The sequence below is a fragment of the Phalangium opilio genome, unplaced genomic scaffold (genome assembly GCF_054372755.1).
Source record: "Phalangium opilio isolate 3A_F unplaced genomic scaffold, DU_Popi_V2 ptg000209l_1, whole genome shotgun sequence".
Lineage (NCBI taxonomy): Eukaryota > Metazoa > Arthropoda > Arachnida > Opiliones > Phalangiidae > Phalangium > Phalangium opilio.
Genome location: NW_028324217.1, coordinates 8,713,405 through 8,737,914, shown reverse-complemented (window position 1 = coordinate 8,737,914; position 24,510 = coordinate 8,713,405). Strand labels below are relative to the sequence as shown.

At 35.4% G+C, this 24,510-nt stretch overlaps 1 protein-coding gene across 1 annotated transcript in view; it reads right to left on the bottom strand.

Annotated features, from left to right (window-relative positions):
- Positions 1-11,562, bottom strand: part of LOC149618905 (ras-related protein Rab-37-like) — a 50,337-nt gene extending 38,775 nt beyond the window's left edge. The window contains exons 1-3 of the mRNA XM_089854913.1: positions 11,418-11,562; positions 8,740-9,097; positions 6,131-6,241 (exon numbers count right to left, since the gene is read on the bottom strand). Of these exons, the coding sequence (XP_089711039.1) occupies positions 6,131-6,241; positions 8,740-8,937 (309 nt within the window). The 5' untranslated portion in view covers positions 8,938-9,097; positions 11,418-11,562. The remainder of the gene's footprint in view (positions 1-6,130; positions 6,242-8,739; positions 9,098-11,417) is intronic.
- Positions 11,563-24,510: the final 12,948 nt, after the last annotated feature.

Here is a 24,510-nt window from a genome sequence, read left to right as displayed (position 1 = left end):
CGTATACATGTTACTTATAGTTGAATATAGCGATTGAAAGAATGTTGGACCCCTCGAATTGCGCTAGCATATCATTCGTTACGATCGAGTTGCAGCCGGCAGTTTCTCGTCTTTGGCTAAAAAGAACCGAGATTTGGGGTGGCATAAAAGGGATTATTTGTAGCCCCAAAAATAGAAATCTGACAATTTCCTAGAAATGGAGCGAGCGACCGAGGGTAAAATGAATCTTTACCCTGCCCCTTCACCATATATCCCTTTTCGCTATCCTCCTTTATTTGTGTTGCTACGGGTTACCATGATAGCAAGGTTAAGAAATACCATAGCCCAACTTTACTATACAGTATGTATGGAACGAAAGGACATTTTCTTCAGATAATTTATAACAAGATGGTCTAGCCCATAATTAAGCCACATCGTTTACGTACTCTCGCTATCCCTACTACAATAAATACACTTCTAGTGAAATATCCCCTAATATACCGGTCAGGGGGAATATTTTTCAATGGCTGCTTGGCAAAGTGAATCACATATCCACAACGCCCGTTACTAATTTAATCACTAATACTACTACTACTACTACTACCACTACTCTTCGGATAAAACTATTAGTCCCATCAATACCTTCTAGCTAAGAAGAAACCAAAAAATTGCCTATTCTATAGAATCCTCGCCCGCTCCGACCGATACATTCCTCCCATTCCTCTCTCTCTCTCACTTGGAGCTCACGAGTCACTAACTCACTAAGCAGAGTTCCGACCGCTCCTCTACACTTTCGTTCACTCTCCTTCTCGTTAAAAAAATTATGGAGCCAGCGCCACCTAGAAGTGATTTTACGAAGTACTATTGAAAAATAACGAACGAAACATCTTCTACATCATCATCATCTTCTTCTTCTACAAACCAGGTCAAACTAATAGCCCATCGTATATACGATGTGGCTAAAAAGATGCAGTGACAAAACATCTAATGGCGATATATTTCTCCTGGTGTTCAAAATCGGCTTACTCTACATAGAATACGTAGGTTTAAAGAAAGTAGATTTTAGCCGTTTAGAAAGTGTTGCCAGACAATTCGTGAGCCACAACACTGCATAAGGAAAGGCTATCAGTTCACTTTGAGTCAGTTCTTGAGTAACTTGTCTCACATAGTGCCTGACAACACTGCACCGATGTTCAAATTGAGATAGGAAAGTTTCTGTAACTCGTTCAGTCAGATCCTTTTTCAGTTAAAGTTAAAAAAACAGGATGGTCTAACCCATAATTAAGCCACATCGTTTACGTACTCTCGCTATCCCAACTACAATAAATATACTTCTAGTGAAATATCCTCTAATATAAAAGTCAGGGATAAATAATTTATCAATGGCTGCTTGGCAACGTGAATCACATGTCGCCAACGCCCGTACTTATTATTACTATTACTATTACTATTACTACTGCTACTCGGGTAAAACTATTAGTCTCATAGATACCCAGTATGATTTTTCGAAGCTAAGTCGCGCGTTCTTTCTTCGGATTAATTGGTCGCCGAGGAATGCATAAAGCTAACAGGAATCATTGTGCCCACATATATCCCAAGATAATTTCTATGTGGATTTTCGTGGGCCTGGTTATAGTACTATCCGTCACGTGTCATAATTCATAGGGCTTCTAACTGTGATTTCATTGGTTGGTAGCAGCGCGCAGTGAGATAAATTATTTGCGAGGTAAAATTAATCATCGTAATGAATAGCCCCTTCCAAAAAGTTTTGAAAAAATGTTCTTAGTCTGAGTCAGTTCAGTTCTTCCTACAAACAGGTAGTAATTTCCCCGCATAGCCTGGTTCACAACCTATATATGACGTTTTTTAGCTCCAAGTGCGCATGCGCGAAGAACTTAAACAACAAGATGCACAAGGCAGTCACACTTTTTGGAAGGGGCTATTGTCTAGATCTTCTCACATAATCCGCCTAGATACGCGGATAAAATGACTATATACACAGTGATTCTGGCAGTATTCCTGGGTCGACAATAAGCGCGCTACTCTATACATAGTTTTCACCCCAGTGTTGCCATGTCGTTTCTTATACTCGTACACGTGGTGTTATTTCTATTTAAGTTTGGTCTTAGGAACGAAAAATTAAAAGGTTAGAGGCAACTCAAATTCTTTAATTCTTTTCACACAAAACAAACACTATTAGGCCTACCACCAATTTAATATCTAAGCGATCGATCAAGCATGTTCATACAGCTCGTGAAGTACCAACCAAGGCTTAAAAAGTTTCATTAAAATTTCGTTAATTTCAGAAAGTATTGGGCCAAAACTCTTTTGAAATGAAATTATAGTCTGTCAAACGAAAGAAGAGCCCCGAGAAATTTGTCCAAATTGGTGTCGCCACCATCGACCCCATAGTACTTTATCAACTTGTTTTGTTTTGTCAATATTCGTCTGTAATATAGTCTGCTATAAACAGATAGGCTTAATCGCAATAGAACCAATAAATTTTGCTATATATATTTAATATGTTTATGGTTCATGTTTTTTTCGATCATCGAGTATTAAAGAATAAAAAACAAAATTAACGACAAGACACCAGTTTTATTTTTGTTGAGCTAGCAATGCATTTGCAATACATTTTAATGACATAAGTTAAAGTACTTGTCCATAAGTAGTTCAGCATCAAAGCGTCTTCAGTCCACGTTTTCATCAGAGTCTTCGCTGTCTTCTTGCATATTAATTTTAAGAGGTTCAATTGTGGTTTCGATGATGGGATCTTTTTCCCAATACTCATGCATTATATTCTCGACGTGCTCTATTGCCTTACGCCAATTCTCTGGTGTCACACGTTCAATGGCCCTCAATGTTGCATCTTTGACCGTCGAGAGTTTGAAACCAGAATTCTGCTTCGCAACGTCGTTCTTCACTTGTGCCCATATTAGTTCAATCGGGTTAAACTGGCAACGTCGTTCTTCACTTGTGCCCATATTAGTTCAATCGGGTTAAACTGGCAATGGTACGGTGGAATCCTCACTACCGTGTGACCTCTACTTTTAGCAACCTCGTCAATTTAGTACTTCAGGGTTCTGGACTTGTGACGCTTTATTATTTCATAAAGTTCACGTCGAGAATATAATGCATGAGTATTGGGAAAAAGATTCCGTCATCGAAACCACAATTGAACCTCTTAAAATTAATATGTAAGAAGACAGCGAAGACTCTGATGAAGACGTGGACTGAAGACGCTTTGATGCTGAACTACTTAGACTTATGGACAAGTACTTTAACTTCTGTCATTAAAATATATTGCAATGCTAGTTCAACAAAGATAAAACTGGTGTCTTGTCGTTAATTTTGTTTTTTATTCTTTAATACACGATGATCGTAAAAAATCATGAAACATATACATATTAAATATATATAGCAAAATTTATTGGTTCTATTGCGATTAAGCCTATCTGTTTATAGCAGACTATATTACAGACGACTATTGACAAAACAAAACAAGTTGATAAAGTACTATGGGGTCGATGGTGGCGACACCAATTTGGACAAATTTCTCAGGGCTCTTCTTTCGTTTGACAGACTATAGATGATTCTGGTATTAATACCTCTCAGACAATTTTCGATATATACTGAATCATCCGCCAAACACTTTTTATAGCTCCCTTGCAAATTTTCACCATTAAAAAACACGTCACGAAACTTATGCGCATGGAAAAAATACCTGCTCTTTCATACGATCAGTGTCTCATCGATGCGCAGCCTGACGTAGAAACAGGAAGTGCGAAAAACCGTATATGTGTTACTGAACGTATCCCATTTCTTCTTCGACGACGACATTGCTAAACTAATACCTTCATCGTACAAACGATGTGACTAAAAATATTTTGCCTTACCCACTTTTTGCGTTTGCAGACTGCAGAGACGCGCTTCTTAAGCTCTCTATTGAAGCATTTCAGGGCGGGGGATTTTTTATTGCATTGCTTTTGCTCTTTGTAACATCTAGGGTATATCTTATATCACTGGTTTTGTTTTAACAAGACATTGTTATAGTTCTCCCTTGGATATTTATTTTTAACGATATATAATACAAGTTTTAATATACCTTTATTGAAATAGAAATTGATTCGAGATTCTGGATTTTTTTATAAGTTTTGCGTTTGAATTTTTGATACAATATATAGGCCTAGTTAAGTAATTTTGGTTTTCATTTATATGATGGGAAAAGGTTTGGTTAAATTAAATTATTGTCATATCTGGCAATACGAAACATACTACTTATAAAATTGTGATGCGTTTTGTTCTGTGTTCGATTATAAAGCAACATTGTTCTTGTTATTAGAAAGATGATTATTAATAGTATAATATAGGCTTATGGCAATATATGAATTTTGATGAAAAATTGCTTGGTTTGAATTCAGAAATCTTTTAAAGCGAAAATTTCTCTGTAAATTGATGAAAAATTACCCAATTTCATAAATTTTTCTATGGAGGGGCAGAAATTCGATTGTGAAGGAACATTGTTCATAGTGTCAGAAAATTAACTTACGGAGGGTATAACAGGCTTATGGTAATATATGAATTTTCAGGAAAAATTAAACGGTTGAATTCTAAAATCGTATAGAACGAAAATTTCTCTTTAAGGACCCAAACGCGATTATAATTTAAGGCATATTGTTCTTCATATCGATGTTTATGTAGGGTATAATAGGCTTATGATATAACCAAATCCTAACATCATTTTGAGCGAAAATGTCTCATTAAGTGCTAGAGTTGTTTCTTTTCAATTGATAAAACAATGAGTATATCAATTGGAACCGTGTTTCTATCTACAGCATTAAAGAAAATGCAAGCAATTGAGTTTCTGTAATGACGCGTAATAGACCCATTTGGAAATTACATAAGGAGAAAATAACACAAAGGGGCGAGGCTGCCATTGGGGTACTCTTCCTCACGCCAAGAAGCAACGACAGACGGAGCCCGAATTTTACTACACACAGGAGGTTAGCCAACAAGGCTGCAGCTAGCGGTGCCTTTTAGCATGAGTGAGAATACCACAATTTAGGCCGAAGGGTTCGACATTTACACGAAATCCCGTACGCTTCTCGCAAAATCGCGAAATCTTTCACACAAAATCACGAAATCTTAAAATAAATCACAAAATTACGGAATCAAAGAGGAAATTTCAAAATCTTTGGCGAAATCGTGAAATCGAGAAGAAATCGCGAAATCAACGAAGAGATCACGAAATCTTTGACGAAATCACGAAATCAAAGAAGAAATGACGAAATCTTTGCAAAATCGTGAAATCACGAGATCTTTGGTGAAATCACGAAATACCGTACGCTTTTTTTGGGAATTTCGGACCCCTCGATTTAGGCTTAGTGTTCGTATCGCATATGTAATTTCCGAAACGGTCTATGGACACTTGGTTTTGAGCGAAGCACTTGGGAGTATCCCTATATAACGAATCCGTCAGGTGGTACTAGTCGTTCAATACCAATAGTGTTACTCCCCAATGCTTCGCGGGTAAGTTTAACTCATAGTGTCCATTATGCGCCATTACGGAAACAATATCTTGCACCTTCTTTAATATTGTACATAGAAACATGGATCCAATTAATACATGCAATATTTTAAACAATTTTTCGATTATAAAAGAAAAATTCTAGCCCGGAATATCTCATTAAGTTGTTGATGAAAATTTAATTTACTTCCCGATTTCATTAAATTTTATATGGTGGGACCAGGGATAGATGTAATTTTAGAAGAAGGAATGGAGAACAGAGTAATGTGGGCACGCGTCAAAGTCCCTGACCCCCTTCCCCGGAACGGGGAGTATGAAAGAAGAGGCGGGTCATAACGACAGAGGTAGAAAGGAATAACGTATTTTTCGCCGTCCCCATCAGCAACGTCATCAAAACGTAGTTTAAGTGAGCCAATAAGATAATTTAAACTGTTCGTTACGTGTTGGAGGGAGGGGCTCTATACTGGGCTATGAGTTGGACTGAAGTAAATATTAATCGTTCTCTATTCCTGCTTCTAAAATTACATCTATCCCTGGTGGGACCCAAATTCGATTGTAAAAGAACATTGTTCTTTAATTGTGTTAGAAAGGTGATTAGACAGAAACGGCAACGTTATGACTTACCGTGAAACCGATTCCAACTGTCGCTGAAAATGAGCCAGATTGAAATTTTCCCTGATCGAATTGCACTAGGAGAGACGTTTTACCCACTCCACTATCACCAACTAGGATTGTCTGGAAAAGAAAAATAATCAATTTAGACACTTTAAACTAATTGATTTCTCTAATCTCTTCTAAACAGCTACGTTATCTTTTAAGGAACATTTTTCATCGCCGCCTAAACGATGCATCATTTATTTTCGCTAAAATAATTTGAAAGAGATACTTAAACTGAGTGTGAAGGGTTCAAACCAGTTGATGTTACTTGGTTTAGAATGTAAGATGTTAATGCTCGCTATTCTGTTAGCTACGATAGGACCATTAAATAATTTGAATAATGTGCTGGATTTTCAAATCGATTAATCGTTGGCGAATAATTGATTTTATCTAGATTATTCGATCTAATTATTTTTTATTTTTCGATATTCTTTCGATTAATCGAATTCTGCTCAAATATTCGATATTATTTCAATTAATCTTATTCTTCTCGATTATTCGATATTCTTCTCTATTATTCGATATTCTTCTCGATTATTCGATATTCTTCTCGATTATTCGATATTCTTCTCGATTATTCGATATTCTTCTCGATTATTCGATATTCTTCTCGATTATTCGATATTCTTCTCGATTATTCGATATTCTTTCGATTAATCAAATTCTTCTCAATTATTTGATATGGTTTCGATTATTCGTTGTGCGTATCGAATTACTCGATGTGCTTTCGATTAATCAAAATCTTCTCGACTATTTGAAATGTTTTCGATTATTCGTTGCTCGTATCGAATTACTCGATGTGCTCTCGATTATTCGATGTGCTTGCGATTGTTTGATAGGCTTTCGATTATTAGATATGCGTTAGATAATTCGACGTGCGTATCGAATTATTCGATGGGATTTCGATTATTCGATGTGGCTACGGAATTATTCGATGTGGATACGGAATTATTCGACGTGCGTATCGAATTATTCGACGTGCGTATCGAATTATTCGATGGAATTTCGATTATTCGATGTGCTTTCGACTATTCGATATGCTTTCGATTGTTTGATATGTTTTCGATTATTCAAATTTCAAAATGCTTTCGATTATTCGAAATTCTCTCTATTCTTTGATAAACTTTCGATTAGTCGAGGTACCATTAGAAAAATAGTTGATTTTTCGATTAATGGAGTTAGGTTTTGAACAGTGCTTTACTATTCGTGTCAACCTTTTACTGGTTGACAAAGGGTTTGGAACAACACCTTAGCCATCTTATTTTCGTTTCTTAGGCCAAGAATTTCCCTATTTTTGAGAAAACATAAAATTTTTATGTTTACCACTACCTATCCTAAGTTTAAAAATTTTGTGAAATAGAAGTGAGGGATTGGCGGAAGCCAACAAAAAGTCACTTTCGCCACCCTCTACATAAATATATAGCCACTGGTTTTCAAGAGAAGGAAGGTAAAAAAAAAAATAAAAAAAAAATTAAGAAATTTAAATATCGGAAATAATGTCACTCCACCTAAAAGTAGAAAACTAAAGATAAAACGTAGTCGGGTTATTTACGTTATGCGGCCTTTACGCGCAGAATATTTTGCACAAATTCAATGGGCGACATCTAATAAATTCATCATCTTATAGATTACTCGCAAAACTTTTCACTAATTGTTCAAATCAGAATCCAACATGATGTTCAATGCCCAATATTTAGAAAAATCCTTAAAACTTTATTGGGCAAATATACTGATTAAATTCCACATGATTTATTCAATTATATTGAATAAATTTTGGTCACAATAAAAATGATGATTGACCGGACCAATTTTATTGACCAAACGCGTCGAAAAAACCGACTTTAATGTTATTCGAATGAAAAATATTGTTCAATTGTTTGAATAACATTATGAGCAATAAAAAGACTCATGCAATATATATTTTCAGTTTATTACGCAAATATTGTGCAAAAATTTACCGCAAAATTGTGGCATTATATTTGAACTTTGCACAAATGTTAGTCTGGATAACGTTTTATTTAACAACGGCCCTAACGATTTTTGCTCAAATTATTGAGCTTGTTGGCTCCCCTTAACCGAAACAAAACCGAGCAAAATAAACAAATTGCAAAATTAAAATTAACAAATGCACGGTTTCTTCTTGACAAAACCGTTAGACCATGCAGTTCATTACCTTAGCGAGCTGGTAAACACGATATTGTTTTACGTTTGCACATACGAAACTAATATGTCCTCCGTCCCACCAACCACACGAAGCTAATACGGAAATCTTGTTTTATTATTACGTGCCTTTATTTGACTTAAATTTTCTGTCTGGGTGTAAACATAAGTCGCATCAACCGAAGCGATTTTTCTCAAATTTGGTGTGTTCATGTTCAAATGTGGTAACACTACACAAATCAAGATTAAAACAGTGAAATATGCACAGGAAAGTATAAAAATATTGAAGCGTTTTCCTAAAAGGCTTCATACTTAAGTTATTTAAAATTGCATTAAATCTTTTTATTTATACATGAACATTTGACCATTTAAGTATCCTCTTAAGATATTTGAGCTAAATATATAGGTTGTCTTACCTTGTGTATAATTTCGTCCAAATCTTCCTGAATCGCGTCCGAGTGGCTCGTATCATTGAGCGGCCTGATCGGCGATTTGGCGCCATCTCTACTTCCATTGGCTATCACACGCAAACCGGAAGCAGAGGCGGATCCACTTCCGCCGCTTCTTTGCGAGCCTTTCTGTTCACTCTCCTCAGTCACTGATTCTGAAGCCATCTCTTCTCAATCGCTTTCCTTTTTTCGTGCGTTATCGTTTTGATGTCTTAATACTTGACCTATTGCCTTGTTGTTTTTTCCCTTTTTTGCATTTACTATCTCGAAGGGTCTCTAGACCAATCCCCGACTCTCTTTACTTCCGCTTGACAGCTTCCGGTAACTGAGTAAACAAAAATAATAGGATTATATTATAACGCTTCTCTCGCAGCGTGTGTAATGATGGTTTTTGTGGGAGTAATTGGTGTTTTTGTACAGCGTCAGTATAACTTGTTATTATTTCCCCCATTCAAAACGAGTTTTCACTATGTAAATTTGGTGACAAGTTATCTTGACGTTTTCAGAAATAAATTCTAATATGAAGGGAATATATTTTGAGCATACACGTGTCTCAAGAAAGGAGAAAATTACATTATAGCACTTTTTCTAAAGTTTATTCATGTCAAGCACTTTAAGGTTTTTTTTTGGGTCGTATTGTAATTTGTCAAATGATTCTGCTCCTAGGGCTTGTTCAATTTTTAATGACACACGCCTTAGAAGATCCGATACCACTACAATTAGTTTGATTAAACCGCGTTTAAAATGTTTAGATTCTGTTTGGTATGTTTAGATTCTATTTGGTATGTTTAGATTCTGTTTGGTATGTTTAGATCTTGTTTGGTATGTTTAGATCTTGTTTGGAATATTTATATTATCTTTGGAACGTATAGATTTTCTATAGAATATTCCGATTTTCTAAAGAATATTTAGATTTTCCATAGAATATTTAGATTTTCCATAGAATATTTAGATTTTCCATAGAAAATTTAGATTTTCCTTAGAATATTTGAATTTTCTATAGAGTATTTAGATTTTCTATAGAATATTTGAATTTTCTTTAGATTATTTAAATTTAGATTATCTTTAGAATATTTAGATTATCTTTGAAATATTTAGATTCGGTTTAAGAAAGACTAGATTCTGTTAAAGAATGTTTAGATTCGGTTTAAGAAAGACTAGATTCTGTTAAAGAATGTTTAGATTCGGTTTAAGAAAGACTAGATTCTGTTAAAGAATGTTTAGATTCGGTTTAAGAAAGACTAGATTCTGTTAAAGAAGGTTTTCATTCTGTTAAGAATGTTTAGATTCAGTTTCAGAATGTTTCGATTCAGTATAAGAATGTTTTGATTCAGTATAAGAATGTTTTGATTCAGTATAAGAATGTTTTGATTCAGTATAAGAATGTTTTGATTCAGTATAAGAATGTTTCGATTCAATATAAGAATGTTTAGTTTCTGTTTAAGAATGTTTAGTTTCTGTTTAAGAATGTTTAGTTTCTGTTTAAGAATGTTTAGTTTCTGTTTAAGAATGTTTAGTTTCTGTTTAAGAATGTTTAGTTTCTGTTTAAGAATGTTTAGTTTCTGTTTAAGAATGTTTAGTTTCTGTTTAAGAATGTTTAGTTTCTGTTTAAGAATGTTTAGTTTCTGTTTAAGAATGTTTAGTTTCTGTTTAAGAATGTTTAGTTTCTGTTTAAGAATGTTTAGTTTCTGTTTAAGAATGTTTAGTTTCTGTTTAAGAATGTTTAGTTTCTGTTTAAGAATGTTTAGTTTCTGTTTAAGAAAGTTTAGTTTCTGTTTAAGAATGTTTAGATTCTGTTAAAGAATATTTTTATTCGGTTTAAGAATGTTTAGATTCTGTTAAAGAATATTTTTATTCGGTTTAAGAATGTTTAGATTCTGTTAAAGAATATTTTTATTCGGTTTAAGAATATTTTTATTCGGTTTAAGAATGTTTAGATCCAAATTAAAAAAATTGCGATTTTTTTAGAATGTTTAGTTTCGATTAGATTATTTAGATCTAGATTAGGGTAGTTAGATCTAGTTTAGGTTGACTAAATAATGATTATCTTAATTTTAATCATTTAACTTAAATTTTTAACGCACCCTAAACAGAAGTGATATGCACCTCACTTCACTCGATCCAAATAAAAATAATAAACCACTGAAGTTCTTGAAAAATTAGATAACTGTCAGCGTCAATTTAGCATAAGCTTGAATCTCCGTTTAAAACAACACCTTTCCCCACTGTTACCCATATTGTCAATTTATGCAAATGGCATCATTAAGGTAATGTCGAATTATCATCGGGATTTGGGCATTAATAATTTCAGCGTCAAATTATCTTGGTCATTTAACAAAACCCGAACTAAACCCATAACCAAGCATCACGAGCTTTCACGTTAGATTGACGCGGGATTTTGCTATTTATCTTTCATTAGCGGCTAGCGATGCGTAGCTGACGCTTTTACAGGCGTTTAAATACCTAAGCCTTTGCGATAAATATACATTTAAATTAAGACTCAATTAGAGTTTTTTAAAGCAATAAGACAGTTAAAGCTCTTTAATTAAATGTTAATGTATTTAAACAGTTACCGCTAATTGATCGTGTTAATACGTATATTGCGAGCCTTATGTTAACTTTAAAAATGAAATGTTATTACTTACTTTATATTTCAGTGTGCATTTAATATATTGATGTTTAATTTAACTGCATATGGGATTAAATACTCTCTTAAATTAGGTAAATTTTATTGTACCTGCAATTTAGTCGGTCAAAACATGATAACGTACTTGACTACTGGAACATTAATGTCGATCTCGTAAAGGTCGGTTAAGCGCAAAAATCTGACCCACAAGCTCTTTGCGCATGCGCGAATATCGATTTTACAATTTTAGTAGGAGAGCAACGTTACGAAGATACGAAAACTCTCACTGAAGAATTTATACATTGAAATACTTTTACGGTTTTAAATTTTTTAAGTGATGCTATAGTGTATGAGAATATAATATAGACGTATAATCAAAAGGGGAGGGGCACAGTATCGTCTGCTTGCTCAAAGTTATCAGACAACCAAAGTCCTTTTGTTTGAAGTCATATTTAACGTCTTTGGATTCCCCTACCGGATGTACAGTCATATGAAAATAAGGTGGTCTAACACTAAACTCTGTTTTGATCCCTAAAAGGGTCTATTACAAAGCCTTTTCTTACTAAATTATTTTAGTTATGTCACAATTAAGTCTATCATACTCTCAGTAAGTATGGGTCAAAATGCTATTTGCTACGAGTACGCGTGTTAGGCTACTAGAGGGGCATCTGGTGGCAATGTATTTCTTGATGCTGGGCGTCTCCTTGTGGCGGATTTATATGGCTTACTATGATCTACATCTCTACTCGAAACCTGACTCGAGTATTGAAGCAAATTGCATGGACAACGCCCATACTATCTTGGAGGAGGAAAGTTTGATTCTAGAGTAGCATACTCTATAGAGGTAACACGAGAGTCATAAGTATGGACGAAAATTTAAAAAGAATTTTGAATGGGCAAATCACAGTAGGACATGCCTCTATTCAGTTCCGGTTTGGACAAGGATTAGCCCTTTCGTACTACGCGCTCCTACTATTTTGTACTTGCCTTTAGCCATTGTGTATGTAAAAGATGCAAAACATACAACATAGTATAGTCGCCAAAAGACCAGTTTCGGTGTATACCTTCCTTTATTCGCGCCTTTATTTAGCATTTTAATTCAGTAGATGGCGTTGAGCGAATGTTTTCTAGATTTTCTGATCATGGACTAATAATAAATTGCGAAGGACGGATTATAGATGACAGCGCAGTGTTCCCAAAGTTTTCGCAGTTGCTCCAGGACTTTTGCTCTCGTTTATAATCATATGACGCATCTTTCCACGTGCATAATTATTGAATGGATTTGAGAGAATTATATATATATATATATTGGACAAGTCCTATTTATGTCTTTGCCCTATACGAGAAAAACGTTTGGTGAAAAAATTATTTTATGTCCACATATATTAGCTATGAATGGTCACGTGGCGTGGCTAATGTCTGCCCCCCTCCCTGATTTCCAATGCCTCATAAAAAAGTTCGTTCCACTATAATTTTTTAAAGGGAGGATGAAAAGGAAAATTAAGTGCTTTTATAGATCTGAATTGTGAAACATTCAGGAAATGCCTCCAAATGATTTTTAAATTCAAATTAGGTTCGGATTTTAAGGATAATTTAAAATAAGCCCCTCCGACCAATCGCGTTACGCCCTGCCTTTTTGTTAACAAAATTTTCGTGACACACTCCATGTCTCACGCCACGATTGTCACATATCGCGCAAATTTTATCAAATCTCGCGATAAATTTCATTCGACACGGAGCGTGCCACGAGAATTTGTTAATAAAAATACAGGGCGATTGATAGGAGGTCCTTATTTATAATTATCCTTAAAATGTAAACCTAATTTGAATTTTAAAACTATTCGGTGTTATTTCTTGGATGTTTCACTATGCAGATTGGTCTTATAATTCGTAAAAGAATCGATAATAAATATCACTTGTTTTTCCTTTTCACCCTCCCTTTAAAGGAATTTATTGTTACAAATGACGTGAGTCTGTGATGAGTACCCGGTGCCAAAAGTGTTGTCATAATATATCCACTATTATTTCCGATTTCTAACAACTTGTGTCTTTCAACTTTCCGCTTCTAAATTCCGTCCTTGTACTTGGCATTACTTAGTCCATGTTCTTATATTTATATTGTTATGAAACGTATTATATAGTTTCGGTACTTGACTACTGATGGCGGCACTGATGTTTGGTCTCGGTTGGTCAATATTTTGGGGACTGTGTTGTTATATTAAAGGGGTTTTCCAATTTCCATCCCGCTCTCCTTTTTTTCCCCGCCCGCTATTCTGATCTCTATTAGGAAGATCGTCGTTTTATCCACGGCCTGTCCTGGGCCCCATCAGCCCCATTAAGCAAAGGGCAAAACCCTTATAATGAATACTTTTTTTATATATATTGAAATAATTAAAAAGTATATTTTACTCACCAGGATGTTTGATGTCCTATGTTTCAAATGACTGAATCACCAAGATACTCTTACATATTTTATCTCTTTTTCGTTTTTATCTACGTGTGTGATCATTTAATAGGAACGTAGCTTATGGAATGTGTGACCTTGGGAAAGTGGCGGCTATGGGACTTTGGAAAGGGAATTTCATATCATATTTTACTACGAAAGTGGTATTATATTACACTTTCCAGTCTCTACTTTCAAAATATAGTTGAACCAAAGTTTCTACTTTTGAAATCCATTGAAAAATCACGAAAACTCAGTTTCGATATATCAATAATTTTGTCTTGTCGAGCTTGTTCACCCGTTTGATGACATCACTATGACGTGAGGAAAAAAAGCGCTGGAATCCTATACACGTCTCGAGCTTCTCGCCAGTCTATACTCTGGGTCTGATAACGGAGAGAGTGGCACCATCTCACGTGAAAAATATATCTGTGACGTCGGCCTACGGGAAACTTTTTAGCCTTTCATAAAAGGTGGATTTCAAATAATTTCATATGAAGCATTTTCAAATGCATATTGCCAAATAACCAGAAATCGGAGAATTCACAGAAATTTATTCTATGTTTTATCTTCTCATTCCCTTTAAGTAAACTGTAAAATTACTCGTAATAACAGTTCATTTCAGTTATACATATTATACTTGAAATAGGGAATTTCTTCATTATTTATTGATTTACATCTTGCACAAATTAGATTAGGCAGTGTTAAGGAAGTCATATGGTTTTAGGGACGAAAGTGTGTTACTATTATAGTCCCCACGCTGGCTTTGTGTCACGACTCCCTTATCAAAGTAAACAATTGACCGTGAACGATTTTTCGAATCATCTATACAAGTCCTAAAAGTTGTTTCGATTGTTTATTTGTTCTTTATTCACAGTCCCAGTTTGTTAATTTCCGAATTCGATCAAATTGAATGGTTGATAACAGTAACACTAGGGAAATTAGAGTTCATTAAAAGTGATTTGGTTGAGTTCCTCAAAAGTTGGAACAGAAGCCCATTATTAACGTGCTATTTTAAACTCGTAACAATTTAGCGTTACGAATAGACGTTACGCTAGACGTCGGAGATGACATCAAACAATAAGGACTTTGATGGACTGATCTAAGGGTTTTTGATCCACATACCGGATATTCTGTCTTAAAAGAAAATATCAGGTAACGTAACATTATACCTTAAAAGAACGGCCATTTTTAAATATGAAAGGAATTAAATATTAAAAAAATAAATGATCTCTTGTTACAAAATAATCAGCATTTAGTCTTAAAAACACGGCCAACTGCGCCATCCGCCATTGGTTTAGTAGCGTCTGTCAAACTCTCTCTTACTCCTTACCTCTCTCAGCCTATATTAGAATTCAACCAATCCCGTAAGGGTAAGTGCTTCGGTTTAGCAGACGCCACTAAACCAATGGCGGGTGGCGCAGTAGTCCTTGTTCTTAAGACTAATTAAAATGAAAATTATTTGCAATAAGAGGTCATGGATTTTTTTAATATTTTTTTATTTTTTAAAAAAAGTCCGATCTTTTAAAGTATAATGTTATGTTACCTGAACTTTAACATTAACTCTATAATAATATAGGGTTAATGTTAAACAGCTCGAACAGAGAAAGAGACGTCAAACTTAAACTGTTCCAAGAAGCGATATCTAGTTTATTAGGGAGAAGGTATAAATTCGCCACATTTCCAGCCTAATCTCCAGTCCAAACGTAGGTCCGGAGTTAATCCCCGTCTCTAAATTAAAACAAGCATCTCATTGGTTCTTGAAAAATCACGTCAGCGCGACGCGAATGACGAAAATTACTTATTTTCCGAGTGAGGAGATGCGAAATAGCCCGGCCTCTTTCTACGTCCCCCTTGTATTTTGAAAAGGGGACTGGGACTATGGCGCGCGAGTACTTAGGCATCTTATAACTTCTCCCTAATAAACTAGATATCACTTTTTGCCTTTCTCACATTAATTTAATGCTTTTAAGCTATTACTAGGCTTTAATTGTAAATCTGGATAATATACAGTATAAACTGGATTAGAGTCAATAGACAAATTATACTATCACAATTAAACAGAAGAACCAAGTCACAGGGGCAAGGTCTCCATTGGGGTATCCTGAATCCTCCATCTCACCGAGATGCGATGCGATGATGCAGCTCGACTTAGGAAGGTTTTCATCCTACCACACGCAGATATAAATATTATGCAATGGCAATTTTTTTCTTGTATGACATATGGCTTAATTCTCTTAAATCTCCTACCTGATAAAACGGCTTAGCTTATATTCCTTTAGCGTCTTCATAATTCGCATCGATATACAAGTTTTCATTGATATTTGTTCCGTTAACCAAGGAGTCCAAGGTACTCAAAGAGTATAGTTCTAAAATAGTTTTACAGTCCGTCCACCTCATAGCAAGTCAGAAACCTTCGCCATTTATCTCTCGCTTTCTAGTTTTTGTATCGTTACTTCTAGTATAGTGAACCTACACTAAAGTGCATTAATTAGTGTTGTAGTAATTGGCTTAATGAGAAGTTTTGAACAATATCATAAGTTTATAAGATATGTTCTTCCATAAGTATAACACTACCTATACTTTGTAATGCTAGAGACTTACTGAGAGCTGTAGTTCGAGAATGACAAGCGAGAATTGACTACACTCGGTTTTGTGGTCCAACTCTTTATTTAGTCTGTACTAAGCCTTTGACAGCTCCTTTTCAGGAGTCGCTTTACGAAAATCTATGACCTTTTATATACGTCACTTCATGACAAGCTCTCAGTAACCACTGACAAACTCGTGGAACATATCTTATTAACCTATGGTAATATTTTTATGCCGGTTTGAAGAGTGTTGGACCAGTTCATAACTAGACCCATTCCCAATTTGATGGTGCGCTGTATCATTTGCATGCTACTGAACATAAGATATTTTAATCCAAGGACGTTATATGGGGCTTCCAAGCTACCAGTCCACCAAAGTCCTTTCGTTTGAAGTCATATTTAATGTGTTTGGATCCACATACCGGATATTCCATTTTACCCCATATTTTTGAAAGGGTCCATTCCACATTGAGAAAAAAGGGCCAGGTAAAAATTAGACATCTGAAATTACCTCAAGTTTATTTAATCGGTATAGTTAGCGGAACGTTCTGGGTTAAAATATGTAAATACGGCGATAATTTATGGTAATTTAAGAATACAGAAATTATAACAGGGCATATGGATAGAACGGGAAGTTCACAAGATATGTTTCTAAAGGTTGACATTGGTTACTGAGAGCAAAGATAATTTCAAATTTTAAATAATCCTTGCTAAGAGCTTGTGATGAAGTGACGTAGGTGAAACCAGAAGTGAGATGAGACTAGAAGTACTGAGCTAACGAAATTCTTCACTCGGCGAAAGTGAATATTCTTGATAACACACCAACGGTTGGCCCTCTGGTGGCGGTTTCAGAATTTCCCCTCCAAAACGTGAGACGCTCGCGGTGGTAGACGGCCGAACTAGATTCAAGTACCCGCGTCCGTGTTCCACCGCTTTAGGTTGAGGGTAAGGGGGTAGTTTTTTTTTTGGAACTCGACCAATTTTTTATCTCTAGTGTAGGCGCAATTGAAGCGGCATAAAATCCTCAAATTTGTTCACTAGTGCCAGGATCTATTACCAATGCTAGAGCCCTTCACTTCTAGTCTCATCTCATTTCTGGTGAAACCAAAGAGGGTATTAAAACGGGGAGTAGAAGGCGTGACTGGAGTGTTTTCGCTTTGAAAGTTTTCCTCAATAAGCTTCCGGTGGTCGTACATCTTTCTCTGCGCTCTTATTTGTTGAAATACGGTTCAACCGGATCATAGGATGGAAATATAACAAATAAATATAAAAGAAAAGCGAAAATTCCCAAAATGCCTTGCCAAAGCTGCCAGCTTCAACTCCCCCTCTTTATACCCTCTTTGGTGAACCGTCATAGATTATCGTAAAGCGACGCCTGGTGAGGCGCTGTCAAAGGCTTAGTACAGACAAAATTGGAAGATGGAAGGCCTGCAAAATTAACCACGAGTGTAGGACTTCAATTCTCGCTTCCGTCGTTCTCCCTCGAACTAGCTCGAGCTGTAAAAGTCTCTCTCTAGCATTACGAAGTATAGGTACTTATGGAACATATCTTATAAACGTATGATAGAACTTATATCAAGAGGAAGAGTAAATTCAATAAAAAAAAATTGTATCAACTGAAAATGGGCAATGTTGCAACTCAGATCATTCAACTAAATCATTGTAATCACAAACTATTTCTAACGGTTATTGACTCCCCTATAAGGATTACGCAATTTTAATTCCATATCCCCTCAATCTCTCAATCCAGTCAAAACAGTGACCCTCATAACTGAAATTCCATAAAAAAAAGAAAAGGTTCGTTGATTCATCATTTTGAACCCCTACCATCATCATTTCCCTCCAACTTTAAGCAACACAATGGTAACAGTAGGGGGAAACAAACATTATAGTATACGGCACATACTACCTAACGTAGGCCTACTGTATACAATATAATAGTAGCCTTATACTATAGTGTAGCAAATCTTAAACCGTTTCGAGCACTTCCGAATGGCGGCGCGCGCACGCCAATTTTGTTGGCGGGACCTCAGACCACCTAACCCATGGACAGGCAACTGAATACTAGCATGAACGCTGGATCTCTAAGAGAGGCAGTTATATCTTAGACCACCTAACCCATGGACAGGCAACTGAATAGGGAGTTAGGTTCAGGGCCGGAAATAAGCACAGGACACTGGACATTGTCTAATAAAATTTTAAAATGTCCCATAATTTTTAAAAAAAACTAGGGGGGGGGGCGGTCACTGGACATTTTGACCAATAACTTTTGCAAAGTTTTGATAGCTTGACTATGATGATGCGACATTATTTTTGCACACTCCAGTGGACAATGCCCTATAAATTTTCCAGACAAACAGGGGGGCGGGGTCACTGGACACATGTCCTATATGAAATTTTTCTTATTTCCGGCCCTGGTTAGGTTTGCTTAGAGCAACGACTGACACTAGCGCTGTGGCGGCGGATGTTGGAAGTTTTCCACCAAAACCCCGTAAAATTCGCGCCATTTTGTTTTTTGAGGAGTAAGTAGTGGTCTCCAGTCACCGATATGGCGAGAAAATCTGACTAAATTTTAAAAGTGAGTTGAGTTTCATTATTTATTTTAGCCTCTCTCTCTCTCTCTCTCTCTCTCTCTCTCTCTCTCTCTCTCTCTCTCTCTCTCTCTCTCTCTCTCTCTCTCTCTCTCTCTCTCTCTCTCATTAAAGATTCATAAACGATTTATCAAGTTTTTGCAAATATCACTTTGGTATTGTTTATAAAGTCAGTTTAACATTAAGCCTTGGCTAAAAAATATCCCAAAACATTGCAGACGAATTTTCCTTTACGGGACATTTGGGGATAAATTGCGGTCTGTAGACGCATGAGGGCGCGTGATACGCATTGCCATTTGTTGACGCGGGTTTAACATGACTTTGCCTGTCCATAGGTTAGGTAGTCTAAGGTGGGACGCGAGCCAAAGCGCGGGAAAAATATATTTGGCGCCAAAAATACCAGCTGGTCAACAAATAGGCGCTTAAGCAGCTGCGATTCTCGACCCCAGCTCTGCGTCCCTGTCAAAAATGGGGATAATAAACTTTTGGGACGGTTTTTTTTTTTCATTCAACCTATTATTACAGGGGCGGACGCATTTTGACACGCGGTCCATTCAAAAAATTTCCAAGTTCACCTTAACCTTGTTTTAGTATTGTTGTCCTCAATGGTTTGCTTGCCAGTGAAGCAAGTAATCATGTTCACGGAATCACGCCAAGGTTGGCACAGTGCCTGGAATTTGTCAGGGAATTTTGAAGATGAGTGTGATTTGTCTGAGAAAGTCGAGAATTTTGAAAATTTGTGTAATATTTATGAATTTGGAAAATAGGTGTGATGAAATTTTGAATATCGGTGACTTGTTAGGGAATTTTGAAGATGGATGTGATTTATCAGAGAAAAGTCAAGTTATCTTGAATATGGTTGTGATTTGTCAGGGAAAGTCGAGGAATTTTAAAGATGGTGTGAATTGTCAGGGAATTTTGAAACGGGTGTGATTTGTCAGGGAAAGTGAAGGATTTTTAAAATGGGTGTGAAATGTCAGGCAAAGTGAAGAATTTTTAAATTTTTATGGAATTCAGGGATCTTTTTAATTGATATAAAATTCATTGAACTTTTAATTTGTTATGGAATTCCTAGAATTTCATATTGGTTCGATAATTTTCCGATATTATCAAATAATTAGTACAAGCGTAAAGTGATATAAAAATTATATCACTATATGTATTTATTATACGTAACTTTATCTATTTAAAATGAAATAATTATATTTACTAACTAGAGGCGCGCACTACATGGGCTAAAATTGGCATTAAGTAATCGCCTAATCTTGATACTTGAATGTTAATATCTGTATCGTTTTCCGATTTCAATCTAGGCTCTTATCAGCTTAATTTCATTGCTGAAAATGAATCAGCGCAACTTCAAAGCCCCATTTTGAAGACCTTGAGCCATTAAACAATACTTAGTGAGATGTCTCAAGAATGGAGAAATTTGCACATTTCGTGGTGTTCCGGAGACGAGAGAAGACGTATTTTCTAATGGAGGTTTTTCTCTATGGATTTAGAGCCTAAGGCTAATATTGCATTCGATTGCGTTCAAATTGAAAAGAAATACTCAAAGTTTCCAATGGAAACGTTTTTATAATTGACAATTTTCCTATTGCTTGAAAAACCGTATTATCCAGGATCTATTTGATATCTTTACTTTCATTTTCGATAAAATTAATTATACAAATTGCGAAAGGCTTATTAATCTGGTTTTTTTTTCTAGGTATACTATGACCGAGTCTCGTAACCGTGTTCTAAATATAGCAAAATATTTTCAATCTACCAAATGAGCCCTTGAATTAATAATTCTTCGTATCTAACCCAAAGTTATGACTATTTTATGAAAAGCGTTACAAATTGAGACAGTTCCAATCGGTTCCAATTTAGCAATAAAACATGGAAAACAGGAAAGACGTGAAACCTCAGGTGAAACATACCGAGCCCACGAAATATCAGGAAGTTGGGAAATTATAGGTTTGGAAATTCAGTATGAATTACGCAAAAATTACCTAGGCCTATTTGAATAAAAGCAAGTTAAATTAACTTTTTTTGAAGTAGTTTATAGTTATTTTAAGTTGCACTTCCTATTGTTCTGAGAGCTTAAAGTACAAAAATAATTCAGAAAAGTACTAAAATAATTCAGAAAAGTACTAAAATAATACAGAAAGTACTAAAATAATTCAGAAAAGTACTAAAATAATTCTGAAAAGTACTAAAATAATTCAGAAAAGTACTAAAATAATTCAGAAAAGTACTAAAATAATTCAGAAAAGTACTAAAATAATTCAGAAAAGTACTAAAATAATTCAGAAAAGTATTAAATAATTTACACTCTAAGAAATGGAAGTGTTAAAAAGGTGTCTAAACGGTGTAAACACCGTAAAAACACCCATAAGAGTGTTTTATTACCTTGAGTTTTTAGAGGCCAATTTAAAGTGTAAATTCGGTGTAAAATAACACTATTAAAACACCGTTCGAAATTGAACATGAAAAATTATAATACTGCTGGTTTCTTGAATAAGGTCTTTCATTTATTTTTCATTAATGTTTTAATATTAAAGTCAATACAAACAGTAAAAAATTATTGAAAAACGTACTTGTTAAACCTTTTTTTAAAGATGATATTCATGAAAGAAAACAGCTTTATCCTTTAAATAAAATTAACAAAGAAATTGGTAATCTGGCGGTGTTGTACCTTCATAAAACTATGCTAAACGTGTTAGGCGACACTCTTACAGGTGTTAAGCGATACTCTTAAAAAACGAGACTAGGTTAGGTACTGGCCTCACAGTACTGGCCAAAGTGGGGCACTTGCTTTTGTGACATGTTTTATCATTAATTTGAGAAAAATTAGAGTACTAAATGGATTTTTTTTTTGTAAAATCTGTAGTGCAAATTAGATTAAACGCGTTTCTGGTGCTCGAAAAACTCTTAGTGAAAAGAGATTATTAAATTTAACAAGAACGTCTATATCTACTGCTTGAATATTATAGCCTCCAAAACTAATTTAATACCCTATGCAATTGTACGAATTGAAAACTTTCTGCCTTTTTCAGAAGTTTATAAACCCGTTTCAATGACTTTATATGCAACAACCCTCGCTTAAAGAGGTATAGTTCTGCATGTGAGAACTTTCCTCCCTATAGGTGATGAAGTTCTCTCAAGATGGAACCCTGCTATGAATATAGCATTGATTGCTAATAATACTGCGGAATGGCGGATAATCAAAATTTGATTAAACAGGAATACCATACTCGATATTTGAGTTATGCCTCATGAGTGGTCAAAATGTAGCTACTATAGTGTTTTTTACGTCTGCGGTTTTGCTCTTAAGTCTAGGAAAAGTACTAGAATTTCTACTATTATCCTACCAAATAATCTCCCACTCTTAAAGGTGTTACGCGACACTCTTAAAGGTGTTACGCGACACTCTGAAAGGTGCTATGCCGCACCCTTTAAGGAGTTGCACAACACTAATATGAGAGTAAAAATTCACTTTCAGTGCGATATAAGAGTTAAAAAGGTGTTAAACTGCACCTCTGTTGCACAATTTTATACTTATCTTTGCCACCAATTGCTCAAATAAGTGTTATTAAACCCTTTCAGGGGTGTAAATGTACACCTGTAACGGTGTCAAATTTGGACCCATATAAAGTACTTATAAAGGTGTTAAATCACACTCCAATTTCTTAGAGTGTACCATTAATAAAATTACGATATACCATAAATCGGTTATTTATGGCGGTTTTTCTTAAATTACCGGTAACTAAAGGACAATATACCAATTTATTAATATCATAAGTTTATATGATATGTTCCATAAGTATGACACTAACTATACTTACAGCTCGAGCTAGTCCGCGAACGACAAGCGAGAATTGACTACAATCGGTTTTGCAGTCCTAATTAGTTTGTTCTAAGCAGGCGTCGCTTTACGAGAATCTATGACGTTTCACCTACGTCACTTCATGACAAGCTCTCATTAACCAGTGACAAACTTATGGGACATATCTCATGAACTTATGTTAATACCAGCGATTTATATGGCTTCTTTTTATCGCTATAAAACCCATATGACATCACCTACATTCAAAGAAAAATTACATTCATGACTATCTATACCCACTCCACTCTCAAAGTTAGACATGTACCGTTTAACGTATAGATTGACGTCACAAGTTTATCAATTATTATTCTTATCTGTACATCACTTTAAATCCACATCCATACTCGCTCGCCTATCACCCTTCCTAGTATTACCATAAGTTGTGTACGAATTAAATTATTCCGTCTATATAAGTATGCAGCACTGCGAAACGCGGGGACTTTGATGGTCAATGCCGTAAATGGTGGTTAGGTTATGTAGATGGCGCCAACTTGATTAGGGAAGGTCAGGAACAGGCCAGAAGGGTGAGCTGGCGACTATCACCTGGTTCGGCTTCGAAAAACGACTGGCGACCGTTTTGAGGGGGCGGGGTAGGGAATAGGGGGCCCATTTCCGTTATGGACTACTGTGTGTATTTTTTTTAGGAAACGGTTTCCCTGCATTTTGTAGTAGGGGGGGGGAGGAGATCTTACAGTGAATGATTTGATAGTTTTATAGATTTTGAGAACTTTAAAAACATGTGTGTGGGGACGCCATTTGAAGAGTATATATATTTATATTTATAACCAACCGTATTCAGTATTTTTAGTCTACCGGGTGTCGATCTGCGCTGACAAGCAGTCTGTCTATGCGTTGGATTCTATACAGTTTTGTAAATACTTATACGTTTGATAAAAAAAAACAACTTAGAATATAATATACACATTTACATTTGTGTCAAGGTTTTTGCGGTCGTTGGTTTAGAGCAAAGAATTTAAGGGGAAATGGTATAGAGTGAAAAACTCATGGAAATTTCAGGGAAAATGGTATGGAGTGAAAAACTCATGGAAATTTCAGGGAAAATGGTATGGAGTGAAAAATTCATGGCAATTTCAGGGAAAATGGCATGGAGTGAAAAACTCATGGCAATTTCAGGGAATGGTTCAGACCAAAATATTCATGGAAATTTCAAGGAAAATGGTTTAGAACTTTAGACCAAAATATTCATGGAAATATCAGGGAAAATGGTTCAGACCAAAATATTCATGGAAATTTCAAGGAAAATGGTTTAGACCAAAATATTCATGGAAATATCAGGGAAAATGGTTTAGACCAAAATATTCATGGAAATTTCGGGGAAAATGGTTTATACCAAAATATTCATGGAAATTTCAAGGAAAATGGTTTAGACCAAAATATTCATGGATATATCAGGGAAAATTGTTTTAGACCAAAATATTCCTGGAAATATCAGGGAAAATGGTTTAAAGTGAGAAACTTATGGCAATTTCAGAGATAATGGTTTTTAGCCAAAAAACTTTGGGAAATCTCAGGGAAAATAAGTTAGAATGAAACACTCAGCGAAAATCGAAAACTTTCTGTATCATGAACACTGGAGATGTTAAATCGAGTGAAGTGGT